The sequence below is a fragment of the Artibeus jamaicensis genome, unplaced genomic scaffold (genome assembly GCF_021234435.1).
Source record: "Artibeus jamaicensis isolate MK-2021 breed Jamaican fruit bat unplaced genomic scaffold, CSHL_Jam_final scaffold_1964, whole genome shotgun sequence".
Lineage (NCBI taxonomy): Eukaryota > Metazoa > Chordata > Mammalia > Chiroptera > Phyllostomidae > Artibeus > Artibeus jamaicensis.
Window position 1 is genome coordinate 43,158,828 of NW_026522030.1, and position 21,117 is coordinate 43,179,944.

The window sequence follows — 21,117 nt, forward strand, 5'->3', positions numbered from 1 at the left end:
GTAGTGATTATATATTAAATGCTTAGGATTCTTTTTAACGATTTGATCCCTGATGGAGATTCAAAGCAGCTTGAGTTACAGAGCTTATGTTTACATCTGGTACTTGTATGTATTCGGCTGTAAAACCAGAGATGGGATTATGGGATTCGGCACCTGCACACGCGTTGGAATCAACTGCCCCACGCAAAATGTTGCAGAATAGAAAGAGGGCCTACAGGCGTCTCCGTGCAACTCACCAGGTGCCACCAGGATCCATCCACAGGGTGAATGAAGTGCACGGGCAGGGCTACCTCAGGGCTGTTAGAGCCCAGAGCTACTGTGTGTACGAACCAAACTGAGGGTCTGCAATATCATCAGACTGTAATGCCGTCCACAGGGACAGTGTAAAAAACTGTATCCTCAGAAAACCCTCTTCCTTCTCTTAGCTCTGGTTTCATCAGTGTTCTCTTCCCTTTAATGTTCTCTTTGCCCACCACAGTGGACAGATTCTCATTACCCAATACTTAAAAAAAAATTTTTTTAAAGCCCTGGCGGGTGTGACTCAGTGGATTGAGTGCCAGCCTGTGAACCAAAGGGTGGCTGGTTCAATTCCCACTCAGGACACATGTCTGAGTTGTGGGCCAGGTCCCCAGTGAGGGGTGTGTTCAAGAGGCAACCACACAGTGATGTTTCTCTCCCTCCCCTCTAAAAATAATAAATAAAATCTTTTTAAAAATTCCAGAATTTTGTCTCCCTCTGCTAACTCCAGCACTTTGATGATCACGGGTTCTGTTCTCCCCCTCAAGTGGTACTGACATCAGCATCACCCAGTCGTGTGGATTAAGAGGCGATTTCCAAAGGCAAAGCTGAATGCTTTTACGAAGAAGAGAGCAGACACTGGGAGGCAGAAACAACAGTTGTCCACTGTCGGTTGCATTTCATAATTCCCTGGATATTCTTGAAAGGTTCCCACTTAACTGCCCGCCTACCACCATCTTTCAGCATTAGGTATGGAATTAGGAGGACAAGGATGAATTCAGTTCAACAATGATGCCTAACAAAGGCCTGAGCTTTGTATTGAGAAGATCAAGGTTAATACGGACACTGGGCAAAAGTGCATCATTTTAGCCAGTGACATTCTTGAACTAAAGTGGGAGCATACCCAGGGTGACAGCACAGGGAGAAGTGGCCATGACCAGTTTCAAGTGTGGGAGCAGCTCACGGGTTGTGGGCCAGGAGGGAGGGGAGGGGGGCACCCTGAAGGAAGGAGGGAGTCTCCATGCAGGGTCAGCTGGTGCTTTCCACTGGTTCTTCCTTGCCCAGCCCCTGGAAGGGCAGATTCAGGAGCAGGAGGAGAAGATCGGGACGTTTTTTCCAATTCCAGGAATACAAGAAAATGATAACAGAAAGAACTGCCTGTGGAAGAGCAAGGAAGACACAAGTATAAGTGATGACAGTGTTGGGATGGGAACACAATCATGGTTGCTCTTATTTTTAAATACTTGCATTGTTCTGTTTTTATAGTTTTATCTTATACATACACACATAGAGACACACACAAGGGGGATTTAAAACCCCCTGGAATTTATTTATAAACAATTGTGTGGGTATTCTTACATGTTTACCTTCAGTCACCTTCAAAGTACTCTCCATGTGATGCACTACACCTATCAAGATGTTTTTCCACCACTCACAACAGGTTTTGAACACATCGATTTTGATGCTTCTGCTGTTTTTTGTTTCACCTCTTCCACATCAGCAAAACATTCCCTTTGAGGACTTTTTCATCTGGGGAAACAACAAAAAAAAGATGCTCAGGGTACAATCGTGAATAGGGAGGGTGGGGCATGGGGTCATGCCGTTTTTGGTCAAAAATTTCTGAACACTCAGCATGGTGTGGGTAGGTGTGCTCGTAAATCCCCATCATGAAATGGGCAAATGCGTTGAGTCTTCAAAAAATTCACTGAAGCCAAAAGCATCTTCTCACAGCAACCCCCGTTGGGGCAATGAGACAAATGAGTTCCTAGAATACCCTGGCGGGGGAAGCCTGTGCTACAGGAGGCCCACCCTCCAAAAGATAATCCCAGTTCTGGGGGGACCCCCTCATATGCATATACATTTATGGGTTAATACATGTATATTTAGTTATATTAAGGATTTCAGGTACAACTCTTGTGATTTCCCATTAGCTCCAAGGTAAATAAAAATGAGGCATCCCCTCTGTTCCTCTCTTCTGCATCTTTCCTCAGAGAAAAACAACAGACACACAAGTGACTTGTGATGTAGCTGGGGCTCCTTCCTCCTCCTGAAAGAGGAGACCCCACCGATGGGGGTAATCTTTCCGGGATGCCTGCCTCTAAAATGTCGGACGAGTGCCTGAGACTCCTGCACCTTTGCCCTCCTTCAAGGCTGGTGGCAAGGTTAGGGGCCAGAGCACTGTGCTCACCGCCAATTTAGAGCCCACTAGGTGCACTGCAGCACTTCCCAGAGCCTCGTGGGGCTGTCCCTGGAAGGGGCTCCATGGAGGTGTAAACAACACTGCATCCTGAGTCCACACTCAGAGAATCACAGTGCACATTAGCATGGTTCTGAGAAGTCCGCAGTTGAATCTGTCTAACCTGCCACTTCGTAAGCTGACTTGACCGTGGAACCTTCCATATCCTGCTACCCCCACGCACCCACAAAAGAATTGCATGTAGTCTTCTTACTCTGCAGATCACACTCTAAGGATTCTCGGCCTAATAGGAGTTTTTAGGGGAAAATGAACTGTTTCATTCTTTATTACAGTTTGTGTGAAGCCAAGCAGTTATATGGAACCTGGTGGGAAACCCAAGCCCATATCTAATGAACCCTGGCCCCACCCATGGTGTCGCCTCCACCAGCGTGAGCTTCACACCCATGGCCACCAGCCCACCCAGCCCTTTGCCATCTGCCCTTCTTGTCCGGGCTTCTGGGAGTTAAAGGGTTCAGGGATGTGGACAGGCTGAGACTTTTATTTATTGTTCCATCATGTGATAATTACGATAATTACAATGTCTTCAGTTTCTTGGGAGTCATTGTTTTCTTTTTGGCTCAGAGCCTTAAGATGGCAGTGGAGACCACTTAAGCTCTCAGCAGGAAGAGGTCAGAAAACATGACCTCTGTCATGTGGGGGGTGGGGGGCAGGGAAAGTGCCAGAGCGTTGTGGAAGCTTAGTCCACGTCTTGGTAATGGGTCAGGGAGACACCTCTGGGGAGGAACCCCCATGAGGAAATGGTTGGCCGCACTTCTGAGGCCAAGCCCGAGCCCCCAAACACCCAGGTTTTCAGAGACCTGTGACCGGGGCACCACCACCTGCCAGCTACCACTAAGATGCAAAGACAGGGTCCTTGAGGCCTCGGACCTGGGAATGGGAAGAGGGCTTGGGCTTTTTAAATGGGCTTATAAAGAGAGACTCTTGCACTTAAAACGAGTCCTTGCCGCCCCTACTTCTCTGCTGAAGGGCTTTCCAGAAAATAGCCTGTCCAAATACTCTCTGAGTGTCTTCTTTACAATATAGAACTTAATATGGGTATTTTTTAAAGCTGTATGTCAGTGATTTCCAACCCCTGTGCCACAAGAATTTTTCCAACATGCAACACCTGATTATTCAGGGGCACTGACCTCTTTTTTCTTCAAATTGTCAAATTAAACATGACAACAGCCAACATAGTAGCCATCTGACATAAATGAATCAAAATGATACTTATTTTTTTGTCAGATCGGCAAAAAGTGTGTATTTTTTGGTGGCCACAGAATTTCAGTAATTAGTTTCAGCGTGCCATGAGATGAAAAAGACTGAAACTCGCTGCTGTACGTCAAAGATAAATACACTCTTGCCCTTCTTAGCAACCTGAGGGGGTGCTATTTGCAGTCCTAAGTTTTGTCTTTTGGGAGTTCAGAAAGTGAAATAGCAACAAAGATTCGATCAGAGACGTGAATTTGCGACCCCAGTGAGGAAGTACTGAAGAGAACCTGAACTCCCTGACCAACTACCTGAGAGGAAGAGGAGTGCGGCAGGAAGTGGAAAACAACCTCAGAGCAAGAGTGTGTGGTGGAAAACAGCTCTGGCAAAACAAAGGGGGCTGCCCCGAGAGTGACCTCGGGTCCGCTGCTCCAGGCCCTCCGAGGCCGCCCTGCTCACTTGTCTTGTTCGTTTGCCGGGGATCCTGTACCCCTAGAGGGCTGTGAGCAGAGCACACGTGATAGGACTTGTCCGTTCTTTCGTGACTCTTTGCCAGTGCTAAGCACCACTGCCATTATAAACAATCCATGAATTCATTCAAAGCATTACTGAATTCGCACTTGTTCCATTAAGTGCTTTCTCAATCAGCAGGTTCTATCATGTGGAAAACAAGTGTATGAGAACTTTAGATGTTTGATAGAGGTCCCGTGCTTCGTATAAGTATTTTCTCCCCAGCAGTAGTCTCCTCTCAGTTACCTACTCTGGCCATGTGATTATTCTGGAATGGTCTGAAAAGTTTGAACTTCTTGGCACTAACCTTGACTCTCTGCTTTTATGTGTGTGGGTGGGTCGGGGGTAAGTCAGGCTAGAGAAGGGGGGGGGATGAGGTCAGTTCAGTCGCTGAGCCATTCTCAGTCATCACTCAGAGATGAAGTTCCATTTGGCATCACTGGTCTGTTGTTACTAAACTCTTGTTTAAACTGAGCCTTCTCCCTCTGAGATGAAGTGCTGCTTTCTTCTTTCAGGAGGTCTTCCTCCTCAAGCAGCAGCCTCCCAGTGTGGCACATGTGCAGGTTTTCCCCGACTGCTTTATGGATTTCAGCACGCTTCCATGAACGTTTCTCATTTCATGCTCACAGGCAGATACACTGTATTTAGGTTGAGAGAAGCTATGAAACACACTCAAAGTCACATTGATCTGTGGAGAAATCGGAACGTGAACTCAACACTTTTGAGCTCTGAACTGTGACATGTGAATATGCTTAGCAGGTCATAACTTGGTGGCCTTTCAAATTATGTTCTTTAACTATTTGTTCCATATTTATTTATTTTTTGTTTTTTAAATATATTTTATTGGTTATGCTATTACAGTTGTCCTATTTCTTCTTCCCTTTATTCCCCTCCACCCTGCATACCCCCCTCCCACCCGCATTCCCCCCACCACACCTTAGTTCATGTCCATGGGTTGTGCATGTAAGTTCTTTGGCTTCTCCATTTCCTATACTGTTCTTAATCTTGCCCTGTCTATTTTGTACGTACCATTTATGCTTCTTATTCCCTGTACCTTTACCCTCATTCTACCCTACCCACTCCCCACTGATAACCCTCCAGGTGATCTCCATTTCTGTGAATCTGCTGCTATTGTAATTGTTTGCTTAGTTTGTTTTTGTTTTTATTTTCTTTAGATTCATTTGTTGATAGTTATGAGTTTGTTGTCATTTTATTGTTCATATTTTTGGTTCACAGGCCCGTGCTCAGTCCACTGAGCTATACCAGCCAGGGCTTATTGTTCATATTTTTTATCTTCTTTTTTCTTAGATAAGTCCCTTTAACATTTTGTGTATAAGGGGTTGGTGATAATAAACTCCTTTAACTTGACCTTATCTGGGGAGCACTTTATCTGCCCTGCCATTCTAAATGAGAGCTTTGCCGGATACAGTAATGTTGGATGGAGGTCCATGCCTTTCATGACTTTGAATACTTCTTTCCAGGCTCTTCTTGCCTACAAAGTTTTTTTTTTTTTTTTTTTTTTGAGAAATCAGCTGACAGTCTTATGAGAACTCCTTCATAGGTAATTGTCTCCTTTTCTCTTGCTGCTTTTAAGTCTCTCCTTATCTTTCATCTTGGGTAGTTTAATTATGATGTGTGTTGGTATGTGCTTCCTTAACTTCCTTAACTCATTTAAAGGAAAAGTCCAAAGATGCATCTCATTTTGGGCCTAGCTGGACCCAGGGCTTAACTGATGCCATTGAGGCTCATCATTTCTGGTCTGCATCTCCGGTCTTGTTTCTCCTGCTTCATTCTCCAGCAGAGTCCCCTACTGATGGTGTCAAGAGAGCATGTAAAGTTCTTGGCTTACATCCTATCTTCTCAGCAGTCCCAATAGAAAGTGTTTCTAATAGTTTCCAACAATATCCCCAAAGAGTTGAAAAACAGAATTGATTTGGGCCATTTACCCAACCAGAAATCAGTTACTATACCCAGAGGGACGGGCTGCCCTGATTGGCCATGCTTAGGTCACATGCCAACTCCTAGAGCCTGGTGGAGTCAAACTATATAGGAGTCTGATTCCAAAACCACATGCACTGAAAGTAGGGGAAGCAGTTTCCCAAGGAAAAGACGGCTTCTGGTACCAAAACAGAGGGAAATGGATGCTGGACAGGCCAAGGCAGCAAGTAGGTAACACAGAAATATTCTTCTGTTCTTTGAACAAGCTTATCAAAATATTCCTTTAAACGGCATTCTGTTCCCTGAGCAGAATACTAATCAATACAGTTTTCTCTATTCCATTCCATTACAGATTGGTTCCCAGGGCATTTTCCCTCTCATCTCAACTCTGTCTTCACTGGGTAATGAAATTGAAGAACAGAGGAAGTTGGCCCAGGTGGCACAGCCAGGACGGGGCCAATTTCAGAGCAGATCCTGGTCCTAGAACCAGTAAGCAGTACGTCCTACAACTCACCCTGGTTGTGGCTGCACCAAGAGATCTCCAGACTCTGAAATTAAGCCTGCCTGGCCCAATGTAATCACAACCTACTGAAGACTCTGCAGAGGGTGAGTCACTGTGGCCACTGCAGTGCCACATATATGGCATGCAAAATATGGGCATTGGTCTAGGTATAAGAGCAGGCTTGAGTCCACAGAGAAAAGATAAGTGGAAGAATACACTCTAGGTTGTTAATAGGAATAGCCAGGCATGTGAGGATGGGGAAGGGGCACTCACTTTTTGCTCTGGGTATTCCCTTTGTTGGAGTGACTTAGAAGGACGCACGGAGCCTCAGTGGGGTGTCTGGAGGAATCGCTCATGGTCCTGAATGGCAGGTTTGTGGAGGACCTGGTGAAGGACCTCTAATGGGGAGCTGAGGCTGGAGACAAGACTTGGGACTCAAACATGAGGCTGCCACAGACCCAGAAAAGTTGTCTTCAAAGGGTAAGGACTTCTCCTCTCAGTGGCACTGACCCCACTGGACAGCACTTGGGACACTGGACCTAACAGTGTCAAGGCCCTGCTGACAGGCGGGCATGATGGTCAGCATCCCACAGGCCTGGACTCCTCCCCTCGGGGCCACTTTACAAGGCCTCGGAGAGAATCACTGAGCCAACCACAGCCGGAGTTTGACCTAAAAGGGAATTGTTCAGCTTATTGGCTAGGCTTCACTCCACGAGTCTGGCTAGACTTGCTTGTCATCAAATGTGTCCTGAAGACTTGCCATTACTGAGGACATCGAGAACAATTAAGTGTGAAATCTAAAGGCTGCAGAGGGTTTCTTAGGTATTTATAACAAAGGGCTCCACTTTTGGAATAAGAATCTCATCTTCCCAAGTGATTACCCTGAGGAAGATGCTACTTATTTGCCTGGGTGGGGACGCCCTTCACATCACCGACCCGAGAATGCCTGGTGGCCCCGGCTACACTTGGGACTCCCCTTCTTGCTCTTCTCTCTTTGGTCATTGCTTCCCAGAGGGGTCTGGATCTATCCCCACCTTTACTTCGTCCCTTCTCTCATTAAGTGAAATCTACAGTGGCCAGACTGGCAGTTGCTGTGGTGTACCCTTTTGCGTCATTGGTACATGGACACTGTATTCTAGGTCACTAAGGACCTAATAGTTTTGGGCCACTGGGTTTTTTCTTAGAGAGTCTATCTGAAGGGGGATAAAATGGAGTCATTTTTTTTTCCTGTTTCCTCTTATGAGCAAAAGCAAAACCTTCTAGAACTGCAAAAGAGAAGTACCTAGAATGAGATGAAACTAATCCCTCAGGAGATGGGCACTAGAAAGAGGTGCCCAGAGGGGTATGGGTGAGGCACAGGAGTGCGGACACAAGCTGGGGCCAGGGCAGCCACCCAGAACCCTGCTGTGGGTCCCCCCCCTCCCCCCCGGGGTCTTTTGGCTGTATTTCCACTGGATCTACAGCAATGCTGGCACATGGTATGGTAGGTTGTCCTTAAGGATAATTCCAGCTTGTAGATTAGGCATGCTTCAGTGGTATATCGCTTAATGCCCGCCCCCACCCCCCAAAAAATCCTACACCCAGGATTTCATTTCTCTCCTCTATGACAATCTTGGTGGCCTTGGAGATAGCAACCTTTCTGAAGCTGGTGACAAATTTGTGGTGTGCGCCCATCCCATAGTTCTCTTATTTTCCAAAGGCTGAGGGCTCAGGTTGGCTCTGGGGTAAGTGAAGAGGAGGGTGAGGGCGGGGTGGGGCTGAGCCCTGAGGCACGGGGCAGATCTGGGCCAGGGACGGAGAGCAGAGGCTGCCCTCACTGACAGTGTCTGGGGGAGGCGCTCATCTTACACAGAAGGCTGGTTTGGATTCTTTCACTGCTGTGAGATCTCGGTCAGGATTAAAGGACGAGATCAGTTCGACCTACTCTTTGGTGCAGATCTCACTTCAATATTAAATTAATAAACCCAATTGAATGGAGCTGTTGCTGGGAATCAAGTTTCTGACATCTACAAGGAGACTTTTTTCTAAAGCCACAACTGGCATTTTCTTAGTCTTTAGTAAGTATTATATTAGTATTCTTTTTCAGTAGGAAGGTGTCTCCACACCCCTCCATACTGCCTCTCTGATGAGACTTGAAATTGTACTCAGCGGCTACTCTGACAATTATCTGGAGGGTCAGGGGTGTCCAGGGCGGGAGGTCCTCCCAAGAGGTAGAGTGAGGGGTTAGCTAACGAATAAGGAGACTGTGGTCTTTTCAGAAGAAAAACTCTAGAAGAAAAGTATTTGAATAACAATTAGCCCCTCATCTTCTGAATCTCTCGCAGCTCTCCGAGGCTGCATTCCCGACAGAGCCACTCTGCTCTCTGCAGAGGCGCCTTTATCCTGTGCTGGTGAAGTGTCAGGTCATCCCCCTCTTCTGCCAGCTCGCTGCGGAGAGCAGGTGGTGAACTGGGGTCTTTCCTCAAAGATGTTGGGTTTTGTACTTGCTTCATTTCTTGTTCTCCTCCCCTTCCCTCCCTTTCCAGTGTCCTGGGTTTGCTGTCCGGCAGCAGGGCTGGGCTTGGGGCTGGCTGCTGGGTAAAAAGAAGGAAAATTTCTGTGTTTTCTGGGATGGCAACCACACACACTGCCCAGACGCGGATGCTGAAAAGGGGGCCTTGGGTGCCAGCTGGTGGGTGCCTGTCTTGCTGCTGGCTCTGCCAAGGCATGTGGCTCTCCCTGCCTCCGTTCTCCCACCTCCCAGTCACGAATGACAGTTTCTTAAGGTGTTTGAGTCCTTTGGAAACTGGGCTCTGAACTCATTTTCACTGGGGTGGACTGTGGGCCACCTTATCAGAATTTCCAGCTAGGCCTCCAGTTTCCCTAGAGCAAACGGAAAACAAATTGTGAAAGGGAAGTGGAGGAGTAAGAAGGCGGTATAAGCACAGTTGTTCTGACCTAAACATTATTACAGCCCTGTACCTGTCACCCAAAGTGCTTCCTGGTTGGGGAAGTGTTGTAATTCCCTGGGGCACTGCAACGAATTACCACAACCTAGATAGAGGCTACAACTCCAAAGCCGAGGCCAGCAGACTTGGTACCTTTGGAGGGAGAACCCCTCCCGTGGCTCTCTCCCAGGCCTGGTGGCCTCGGTGTTCCCTGGCTTGCAGTTGCATCACTGCGCTCCCCCCTCTTCGAGTGGCATTCTCCCTGGTCTCTGTGTTCATGTGGCTGTCTTCTTACAAGGGCACCGGTCCTATTGGGTTAGGGACCCAAACTACTACAGTGTGACCCGATCTTAACTAATTACATCTTCAATGATTGTCTTTCCAAATAAGTCCTAACTCAAACATATATTTTTCCTTTTTTCATGGGGTGGGTGGGAGGGTGGTGTGCAAGTACACAGTTCAAACCATAACAAAGACCCAAGGCTGACAGAGCTGCAGCAAGTGCACCTGGAGGAATTATAAGCATGATTTGGAAACCCCTGGTGCCATGGTGGTCTCGTTAATTCTACAGGGCAGTTGTCTGAACTCTAAGACTTCATAAAACCCTGTATTTGTATATATTGCTCTATTAGAATATTGGTGGCAAATAATAGGCATAAACTTTAATGAGTCAGAGCTGTTTGGGTTGCAAGTGATGGAAACCCAGTTCCTGCTGACTTAAATAAAGAAATTGATTGGCTTATATGACCAGAAAGTCTAGGATGGATCTGATTTTAGTCAGGATGGAATCTAAGGCTCAAATGAGATCTTCAGAGGTCCCTCTCTTAGATTGGCTTGTCTCTGCTTGGTTTCAGACAGTGTCTCTTCACAAAGAGGGTAAAATGGTGCTGAGTGTCCCCAAATGACAACATCTCAGTGTAGCTGCCTTAGCAGAAAAGGAACTTCTCCTTCTAAGTCCCTAGATTAAGCTAGGGAAAGCATTGATTGGCCTTGAGTGGGTGATGTACCTGAACACCAACCAATCATTGTGGCCAGAGGGCTGGGGGCCATGATTGGCTTGCCTGAATTGTGCCCACCCTTGAGGGGAAGCACACATGATGGTTTGTCCTCCTACAACCTTATGGAGATTGGGGGAGGAATTCCCTCAATTTAAGAAAAAGGGGAAAATCAGGTGTGGGGAGCTACATTGTCAGACAAATGCTATGGTTGCTATGATTCATTATAGGCTTCAAGCTAGCTTAAAGAAAAAGGAGGGCTTTATTTTTTAAGTATATTTTATTAATTATGCTATTACAGTTGTTACATTTTTTTTCTCCCCTTTATTCCCCTCTACCCTGTACCCTTCTCCCACCAACATACCCTCATCTCATCCACCTTAGTTCATGTCCATGGGTCATACATATAAGTTCTTTGGCTTCTCCATTTCCTGTACTGTTCTTAGCCTCTCCCTGTCTATTTTGTACCTACAATTTATGCTTCTTATTCCCTGTACATTTTCCCCCATTATCTTCCCTCCCCCTCCCTGCTGATAACCCTCCATGTGATCTCCATTTCTGTGATTCTGCTCCTGTTCTAGTTGTTTGCTTTTTGTTTTTAGGTTCAGTTGTTGATAGTTGTGAGTCTGTTGTCATTTTACTGTTCATAGTTTTGATCTTATTTTTCTTAGATAAGTCCCCTTAACATTTCATATAATAAGGCCTTTGTGATGATGAACTCCTTTAACTTGACCTTATCTCGGAAGCACTTTATCTGCCAAAAGGAGGACTTCATTATAGGGTTGTCTCAGGGAATGCAAGGGCAAGCATACAGCTAAGCCTTAGGAAAGAATTTGAAAGCTATCAGGACCTAGGCAGCTTCCTTTTGCTGATATGCTTCATTCTTCTCTCTGAAATTCTCCTTTCTTTGCTTCTTAGTCTACCTATAGTGGGAAGAAAGTGGTTTGCCTACAACCTCTCCCAGTTTTTACCTTCTTCATCCAGGAAACAGCCTAATTTAAAGTCCCCAGGGTGGGGTCTGACGGACCCAGCAGGTGTCAGTTCCCACCCACAAAGCCGTCAGTTATGCTCAGGGGGGTGGGGGCCACACACCAGAAACACAGCATATGCGGAGAATAAATAGATACCCAACCATGCGCTAATCTCCTGAAAGTATCAGAAGTCCCTAGGATTATCCAAAAGATCACTTATTCTAGGACCTTCATTTTGTAGATGAAGAAAAACTCAGAAAGGTCAAGACCAACTCAAGATGTCGTCTATACATACAGAGGCCTGTTAACGACTCCGCTAAAACTGGAGCCCAGATCCCAGAAGTTCCATTCCAGTTTTTTCTACGAGACCATGTCTGCACCAGACACATAGGCTTTCCTGGATTCCTACATCTCATCCAGTAATAATCTCAGTGATTTAACCCAATAATCCTAATACTTGGCCCTGGCTGGGTAGCTCAGTTGGTTAGTTAGAGCATCATCCTGATATCCAAGAGGTTTGATCCTTGGTCACAGCACATGCAAGAATTGACTAATGAGTACATAAATAAGTGGAACAATAAATTAATGTTTCTTTCTTTCCCTTCCACTCCGTAAAATCAATGAATTTTTTAAAAATCCCAATATTTAGTAGATACTTAATTTATTGAGCATCTACTGTACACAAGTGCTTTATGTTTTAAACTGTAGGATCTCATGTGAGCCTCACAGTCACCCCCTGAACTAGGTGCTGTCATTGTCCATTTGGTCTGGGGTGGGTCTCTGTCTTTGGGCTTAGTGCAGGAAACAGATACGACCCAGGTATTTAGTTTTGGGCAGTTATAAAGCAGGAAGGGATTTAGAACAAGGAATGAGGTGCTTACAAAATCGTTGGAAGGGCTGGAGGAGAGGAAGCCACTGGGCCTTTGGTGTCAAGGTCCTTCCCCCACAGCTGAGATCTGGAGATTTGCTGACTGTCATTCTGTCAGTGTTGCCCCTGCCACCACCCAGCCGATGGTGGAGCACGGAGTCTAGCCCCTGCCAGCAGTCCCACTGGGCAGAGCCCATGGAAAGATGGTAAAGGGGAGTTGCCTTCTTTCCACCTCTGAAACTCATGAACACACCTAACTGGCAGAACCAATTCACATCCAGCAACTTCCCAATTTCTCCAGGTAGGACATGAAGTCGAGTTTGAGTGAGCCAACCGAAGCATCCAGCCCAACCAAAACTGCATGTTTCCTGCAGTGTCTTTATTCATTAATGAAGTATACTTTTCATATAAAAATGCTCACATTTTAAGTGTATGGTTTGATGTTTTGACAAATGCATGTACTCACGTAACCTACACCTGCATCAAGACACAGAGCACCTCCACATTGCCGGTGGGTCTCCTCATGCCTCTCTGTAGGCTATCCTTCCCCCTCCCACTCAGTGTTCCACTGCTCTGATTCCATCCATTTGTTTGGCCTGATAATCACAAATCAGTATTGCCTCTTCTAGGACTTCAAATAAATAGAACAATACAATATGTATTCTATGTCTGGCTTCTTTTGCTCAAAATAGTATCTGAGAGAATCAACCATACTAAGTGTATCAGTAGCTCTGTCCTTTGAAAAGTGCTCCATTGCATGGATGCATTGTATCCTTTTACCAGTGATCGGATGTTGACACTTTCCAGTTTGTGGCTCTTATGAAAACAGCTGCTTAACTCTATTTTTTTAAACAAACACTCCTGTGAATTCTGATGCAAGTGGAACACATTTCGAACAATACTGTTCTAATGCAGGAAACTGGATTACGAAAGGTTAAGCAAATTGTCTGAGGCCACATAGCCAAGAAGGCAGATGGCAGAAGGGTATTCATGAGCCCATGTTCTTCCTTCTTGCAGAGCAGGCTTACACATAGCAGCTTGAAGAGTTGACAAAAGAGCTCCAGCACTAAAACAGAGCTCTTGCATGACAATCAGAGAAGGGCCTGAAAATAAGGCATATATTGCAGTTACCGATTGCCTCATAGCAAAAAACTTTGGCTTAAACAATTGCTTCTTATGAAGCTGTGGCAGGGCTGGGCGGTTCTTCTGAGGCTCTTGCCTGGGCTCTCATGTGGCTGCATTCAGCGGGCAGATCCTCTGGATGCTGGACTCCCCTGGGGTGGCCAGCACAGCTGGGCTTCTTCTCCTTGATCTTTCCTCCTCAAGGAGCAGGGGCCAGGCTTCTCTGCCTGGCAGTGGCAGGGTTCCAACAGAGGAAAACTGCAAAGTGTGTGCACTTATTAATCCTCTGCTTACGTTGTGTTTACTGATGTCCACAGGCCAAACACACATCACAAGGCCAGGTTCAGATTCAAGGTGGATGGGAGCTATCTTCAGGAAATGGTGTGAGTCATTAAGTCTGTGATTCATTTGTGACCATTAATGTAACAATCTACCCGAGCCTGGAAGTTCATGTTACAGAGGCAACCAGGAGCTAGAGAGAGCAGAGCTAGAGAGAGCCAGGGAGTTAATAATAGAGAATTAAAAGAAAATTTCAATGGAGCCCGAAAAGGTCAAAAGAAATGCCCTTTGAAGGATGGTCCCACATTCCTCCTGGTCTTCTTTGTGGCCCTCATAGCACTCAAGGCAGAGTTTTACGGATGATAATATTTTCTAAACAGAATCAAAGCGTCAGTGATAATGCTGGGATTATGACCTGGAAGAGGGATGGCTAAATGATAACACAGAAGCCAGACTTCTAAGTGTGGAAGGAGAAGTACTAAGAGGAGAAGCAATTAAAACTGTGAAACCAAGAGAAACCTCATGGAGAACATAACACATGCTTGTTCCATAAACAAATTGGATGTCTGCTCTTTCAACCAGTGTTTGCTCTTTGCTGGACCGGAACTGTATTTTGCAAACTGTGGGTCACCATAGCATGTGGAATACTCAGGTGAGCAGTTAGAGGTGGTTGAGAGAGGTGTGGAAGTGGGTGAGCCCACGACAGTTTTCCTGATTTCATGTTCTTCCCACAGCCTATAGGGTGATTTCCAACTCACTGCCTGCCCCAATGGAGGATAGCAAATATGAACGCTGTAATTATACTCTTCTTGTCCTTATCATTTTAGTGCAAGACAGAATATCCATCTGCCAGCATCTTCTGTTCTACCTGGGGGCCTTCTGTGGCCATGCTCATGTAGAGCGAGCAGCCCTTAACCAAAGACTGACAGGTGTTGGTACAGAGTATTAAAACCAAACCAGTTATTTACTATCAACCTAGAGGCAAAGAATGCCCATCATCCCAATGATGAAAAGTTTGGACAAAAATACAAAAGACTACAGTCTTGTTAATATCCTTCTACTCAGAGACATTCAGTGAAGATTAAGGACCAAGACCTTCCTTGCATTTCTGCAGCTGCCTCCTGCTCGATTTGGTGACTCCAATCTTGCTTCCCTTCAGCCGGCTTACTGCGTTTCACAGAGACTTTGAAATGCAAACATGATCCTTGAGCTTTGTGAAGGCAGAGATGAAGTCTCTGAGTCTCCATTGTACAATCATTGTTTCAGCACCTAGCGTTGTCTGCACACAGTAGGCACCCAGTAAATACTTACTGACTGCATAGTATCAGAAACCTCATGAACATTTATATTGCCAAAGATTTCTCTCGAAAGGAGGCCTTTGGAACTTGGAATGCATTTGGCCATCACAATGATAGGTGATTTTTAGCGCGTCAGACTAGCTCGGAAACACCAAGTTTATCCATGATGTAGCCTAACTGTAGTCCCAATTTTCCTGGTTCCCTTTGTGCAAGAGAGCACAAGATGAAGGGGAGAGGAGGAAAAAACGGAAGGATAGGCCTTAGGAGCCATTTGAAATTGGGTCATTTCTTATTAACGAAGACATTTTTCACACTTTGTACTTCTTGGTCACTGAGTGCCTCATCTGGCACCTTCCCTCTTACCTTCCTCACGCTGCCAGTCACACTCCTGTCCCCTGAGTGCAAATGCTTTCAGACGTGAAGAGGAAAGCAGCCTCGCTGAGCAAACTCACACCCCAGATGTGTGTTTAATAGCTCTTCAGTCTTCCTAGAGAGATTTCTAATTTTTAAAAATCAACATACATTAAATGAATCTTTAATTAGTAGAATTCGCTATAGCAAGATGAAATGAAGAAACCATATATAATGCAAGATCGTTTGGAGCAGGTACCCTCATCAACTCTTCAGCTTTTGTCCCCAGATTCTCCCCCTACAACTAATCATCTGGAATATTCTGAATTTTTATGATTTTATGTTCTTATTTATTTAGTTAATTTTTATTGAATTTATTGGAGTGACATTGGTTAATAAAATTGCGTAGGTTTCAGGTGTACAATTCTACAACACATCATCTGTATATTGTATTGTGTGTTCACCACCCAAGTCAAGTCTCCTTTTATTATCGTTTATCCCCCTTTACCCCTCCCCCACCCCACATCCCTTTCCCTTTAGTAATCTCCATACTGTTGTCTATAAGGTTTTTCTTTTCATTTTTTGTTTATTCCCTTTACCTTGTTGCCCCAGCCCCCCAGCTCTCTCCTCTCTCACAGCTGTCAGTCATCAGTTCTCTTTATCTATGAATCTGTTTTTATTTTGTTTCCTTGTTTTGTTTATTAGATTCCACATATATGTGAAAACATATGGTATTTGTCTTTCTCTGACTGGATTATTTCACTTAGCATAATACTCCCTGGGTCCATCCATGCTACAGCAAAAGTTGAGAGTTCCTTTTTTATGGCTGAGTAGTATTCCATTGTGCAAATGTGCCACAGCTGTTTTATCCACTTATCCACTGATAGGCACTTGGGATGCTTCTAAACCTTGGCTATTGTGAATAATGCTGAATATAACTTCAGGTTCTTAAAGATCCCTCTCTGCCCCTTTCTCCCCATAGGACTAGTTGACAAGGGGACTATTGAATGAGCACTGCTGTGGGTGGGAAGATCTACAGAGTGCGCCTTTTCTCTTTGCCTTGGCTGATTTGCCCCAGTCTTGGTGGCTTTGTCCCAGCAATGTGCACCTTTGACCTTGCTCTGCCTGTGGGAACACTGGGAGGAAGCTCAACGTCAAACTGTGGTCCATGTGCCAACAGCAAGAATCAGAACAATTGGAGGGAATTTCTAACTGGATAGTCTGGGGATTTCCACCCTAATATTTGTATTCTCTTTAATTCAGTGTCATTCAAATTCATTTAAATTCTGCCACCACAAAGGACTCTGTGACCAGGGGATTTCTGCTTTTGCAGTGGTAGCAAAAAAATAGGATTAGAAAGTATTAAAGTGATCCTTTCCCAAGGTCACACAGTTATTTAGAAGAGGGTATACCTACTAGCTCTTAATTCTATTCTTTTTTAATTAAAAAGTAGACATTTATATTACTTAAACTATAAAGTTCACCTTAATAAGCTTGAAGACTAGCTGTTCCCTCTTGAGTCAGAGAAAAATAATGAATTTATATTTGCGGCATTTCCCCATTGGCCAGAGAGCATTTCTCAAAGTATGTTATTCCATTGAACACCAGTTATTTTTAGAAGGATTTCAAACACAAGAGTCTGCTCTCTGCCATCTTGGAGACTTATGGTGTACATTATCATGTTAAAAGTTCTAAGAAGTCCTGCAACAATAAAATCAAAGTTTGTTGAACTCAGCAATTCCCAATCTTACTTGGTTAAGAAATGACTCCCTCTCTTTTTCCTTCTCTCCCTCCCATCCTCCTTCCTTGCTTCTTTCCTTCCTTTTCATGAAACACCAATACCAAGTAAAACACTTTGAGAAGTATTGGATTAAGGTAAAGAGAATTGACAGTTACGCTACAGTAGGTCAATAATTTTCCTCTGAGATCAAGAACTCAACACTTTGGTTGTGTTCTATACTGCCCACAGAATTCCCAGATGATACCATGAGAGTATTTAGTTAATGTGTGCTTTGACTGAACTTAGGTTATTTCTATGATGTCCTCTCACTGCATAAAGGATGCTTTGGTATGTGGGAATTAGACGTACAGGTCTCAGTTGAACATGAGGGAGACCTTGACATTTATGGGGATGGATATGTTTTTGTGGCTTTATAGTAAGTTTTGAAATTCTCCCAAGTTTGTTTTGCATTTTTTCTTTTTAGATTATCTTGGCTATTCCAGAATTTTTTATTTGCATATACATTTTAAAGTTAGATTAAGATTTTGATTGTGATTGCATCGAATCTTAACCGATTTGGGGAGGACAAATGTCTTAACAATACTCAGTTTTTCAATGCATGAACTCGGTTGTGATATTGTGATGTAGCAAGAAGTACATATTTGGTCTTCATTCCTGGTTTTTGCCACAAAAACTTCTCCAGAGTGCTAGGAGTACCTTTTTTGTATGCTAATGAGATGACTGGTGACTTGGGGCCCCTAGAGAGCTTCAGAGGGGTTGGTTCCCAGAAAGACCAAGGCATGACTAGAGGGTTGAGACTCTTGGCTTTCCCCCACCCCTGAACTCCTAGAAGGAGAGAAGGACTGGAGATCACCAATGGCCAATGATTTAATCAATCATGCCTACTTAACGAAGCCTCCATTAAAACCCCTAAACTAGGAGGTTCAGAGAGCCTCCAGGTTGCTGAACACATCCACCTGCTAGGAGAGTGGTGCGCCCTAGCTCCCTGGGATCAGAAACTCCTATGCTGAAACCCTTCTGGACCTTGGCTTTTGTACTCCTTCATTTGGCTGTGCATTTGTATTCTTTATAAGATCCTTTATAATAAATAAGTAATTGTAAGTAGAGTGCTTTCTTGAGTACTGTGAGCTGTTGTAGCAAATAATTGAACCTGAGGAGCAGTGTGTGGCAACCATTCATTGATTTATTTATTACAGGTTGGTCAGAAGTATGGGAGGTCTGGGACTTTCGATTGGTGTCTGAAGTCAGGGCAGGCTGAGCCACTAAGCGGTGGAGTCGGGTACTAACTCAGGGCATTTACTGTCAGGATTGAATCAGATAATTCAGTGGGAATTGGATACCCAGTTGGTGTCCACAGACTTGGAGAGTTGGTTGTTGGTGTAGAAAAACCCACACAGTGGTACATCTCTTCATGTATTTGCTCTTTTAATATTTATTTGACTGGCGGTTTTAAGTGTAGAAATCTTGGATATTTTTCATTAAATGTATCATTTGATATTTAATACTGCAACTTTCCTCCCTTCCCATTTCCTGGAATTCCCCTTCCCCCTACTCTTTTCACTTTTTCTTTTTTCAAAGTACTTATACCTTCTAATATACTATATAGTTTTGTAATTTATTATTCATGTATAATTATATTTATTATTATTGTTGTGTTTAATGCTTACACGCTGTCTCTTTTAAGCTCCATCAAAGCAGAGATATTTGTTTTGTTCATAGATGTACACCAGCTCTTAAAACAGTGTATGGCACTGTTATTAGACATGTAATAAATATTAATTCAATGGATTAATGAATATAGTAGAGTAAAGGAAGCTAGCTAGCAGGGGATGAAGTAGGGGCTTCATGAGCCAATCTGCAATAAGTGATGCAATGAAGCTTTACCTCTTTCCTATTCTTTCCTCTCAGTTTCCAAGTCCAGAGAAATTAGAAGCCTCTATCTGCTTCTCTTATTCACTGCCTGCTGTATTTCAGTCAGACTTTCACCCCACTGTGCCAATGCACAGCATTCTCATCTAAGTTGCCAGTGGTTTGTCTTTCACTAAATCCATTGGGTATCGTTTAGTCCTACAAGTTTAACCCCATAGCAGCGTTTGACATTGTTGACCATGCCCTCCTGGAAATTTTCTTCCTTTGGCCTTTGGGACACCCTCCTGATTACCTTCCTACCTTTATGGCAAATTTTTTCTAGTCTGTTTTGCTGTCTTCTCTTCTACTTCCTGACCTTCAAATGTTGGGGTTGCTTTGGCCTTTGTAAATGTTTTTTGTTATGGGCTGCATTGTGGGTCCTCCCAAATTCATATGTTGAAGTCCTAGCCCCCAGTACATTATCTTGTGATGTATTTGGAGATAAAAATCTTTAAAAAGGCAATTAAAAGGTTACAGTGAGGTTATTGAGGTGGGCCCTAATCTGACTGGTATCCTTGTAAGAAGAGGACATTTGGACACAGATGGACACAGAAGGAAGACATAGGGAGAAGACAGCCATCTACAAGCCAACCAGAGAAGACACAGAAGAAAGCTATTCTACCAACACCTTGATCTTGGACTCCCAACCTCCAGAACTGTGAGGAAATAAATTTATGTTGTTTAAGTGGCCCAGTCTGTGGTACTTTGTTATGCCACCCTGACAAACTGATATACTCTCCTTTCTCCTACCTGTATGCCTGAGTGATTTCATTTGCTAACTATATGCTGATTCTTCTCAATCTTTTATCTGTAGTTGAAACCTTATTCCTGAGCTCCAAATCCATGTATCTAGCTAGTTACCTACTTGGAATCTTCACTTGAGGGAGGCACCAACCAGCCCAACTGAGGTGAGAAGTACTGAACAGAGACTTTAGCTGTTCACTGCAGGAGAGGCAGAGTTTAGACACTGAGTTTATTCAAGTTAAAAAAAATTAACACTCTTCAGAGGAATGTATATCAGAATCAAGAACCTCTACAATGACAATGTATTATTTTAAATGCCTATATAAATTCAAAATTTTCTAGACGTAGAAGAAATAGGATGATGTGATTCCATACTCAAGAAAAAAGAGACTCGAATTAACGACTTCGGCCAAGATGGAGGTGTAGATAGATGCACTGTGCCTCCTCGCACAATCAAAATAAGGGTGACAAAAATTTAGAAGCAACATAACAAACAGAACTGACAGAAAATTGAACTGTATGGAAGCCGGACAGCCAAGGAGCTGAAATAGACACATTCATCCAGACCGGTAGGTGGGGAGGAGTCCGGCAGCACAGGATGCAGTGACACCGAGCACACAAGGCACCCTGGGTGTACAAGACAGCACTGGGCAGACCCCTGGTGTGGCGTAGCAACAGGCAGACCCAGCAAGGTGGTGACTGAGAAGTGGGGTACCATGTGTAAGGCAGCTGGCTGACCAGGCAGTGGTCCCACATTTCCATGCAGATAACTGGGCAGGGAGACAGATCACGAAACCCAGGGTCCTAACACTAGGAAATAAAGCCTCAAGACACTGAAAATACCTGGGAGGGTTGAGGTGCAGGGAGAGACTCCCAGCCTCACAAGAGAGTTCGTTGGAGAGACCCACAGGGTCCTAGAATGCACAGAAACCCACCCACATGTGAATCAGCACCAGAAAAGCCCAGTTTGCTGGGGAGAAGTGGCGGAAAGGACTGAAATCCAAGAGAGAGTGGAGGAGCAAGCACCATTGTTTCCTCTCAGACCCTGCCCCCACATAAAGTGTCACAACCCGGTGATTGGGTTGCCCTGCCCTGGTGAACACCTGCCCCTCATACATAACACGTGTGACAAGACAAAAAATAATGGCTGAAAAGGAACAACAGATCAAAGCTCCAGAAATAATACAATTTTTTTTGACTTTTTAAAAAATATATTTGCCCTGGCTGGTGTAGCTCAGTGGATTGAGCGCGGGCCTGCGAACCAGACAATTGCGGTTCGAT

The 21,117-nt window shown here is 44.5% G+C and overlaps 1 protein-coding gene across 1 annotated transcript in view; it reads left to right on the forward strand.

Annotated features, from left to right (window-relative positions):
• RCL1 (RNA terminal phosphate cyclase like 1) overlaps nt 1-18,751 on the forward strand; it is a 91,186-nt gene extending 72,435 nt beyond the window's left edge. Inside the window, exons 9-10 of the mRNA XM_053656164.1 lie at nt 6,483-6,736; nt 11,767-18,751. Coding sequence (XP_053512139.1) covers nt 6,483-6,708 — 226 coding nt within the window. The 3' untranslated portion in view covers nt 6,709-6,736; nt 11,767-18,751. The remainder of the gene's footprint in view (nt 1-6,482; nt 6,737-11,766) is intronic.
• Nucleotides 18,752-21,117: the final 2,366 nt, after the last annotated feature.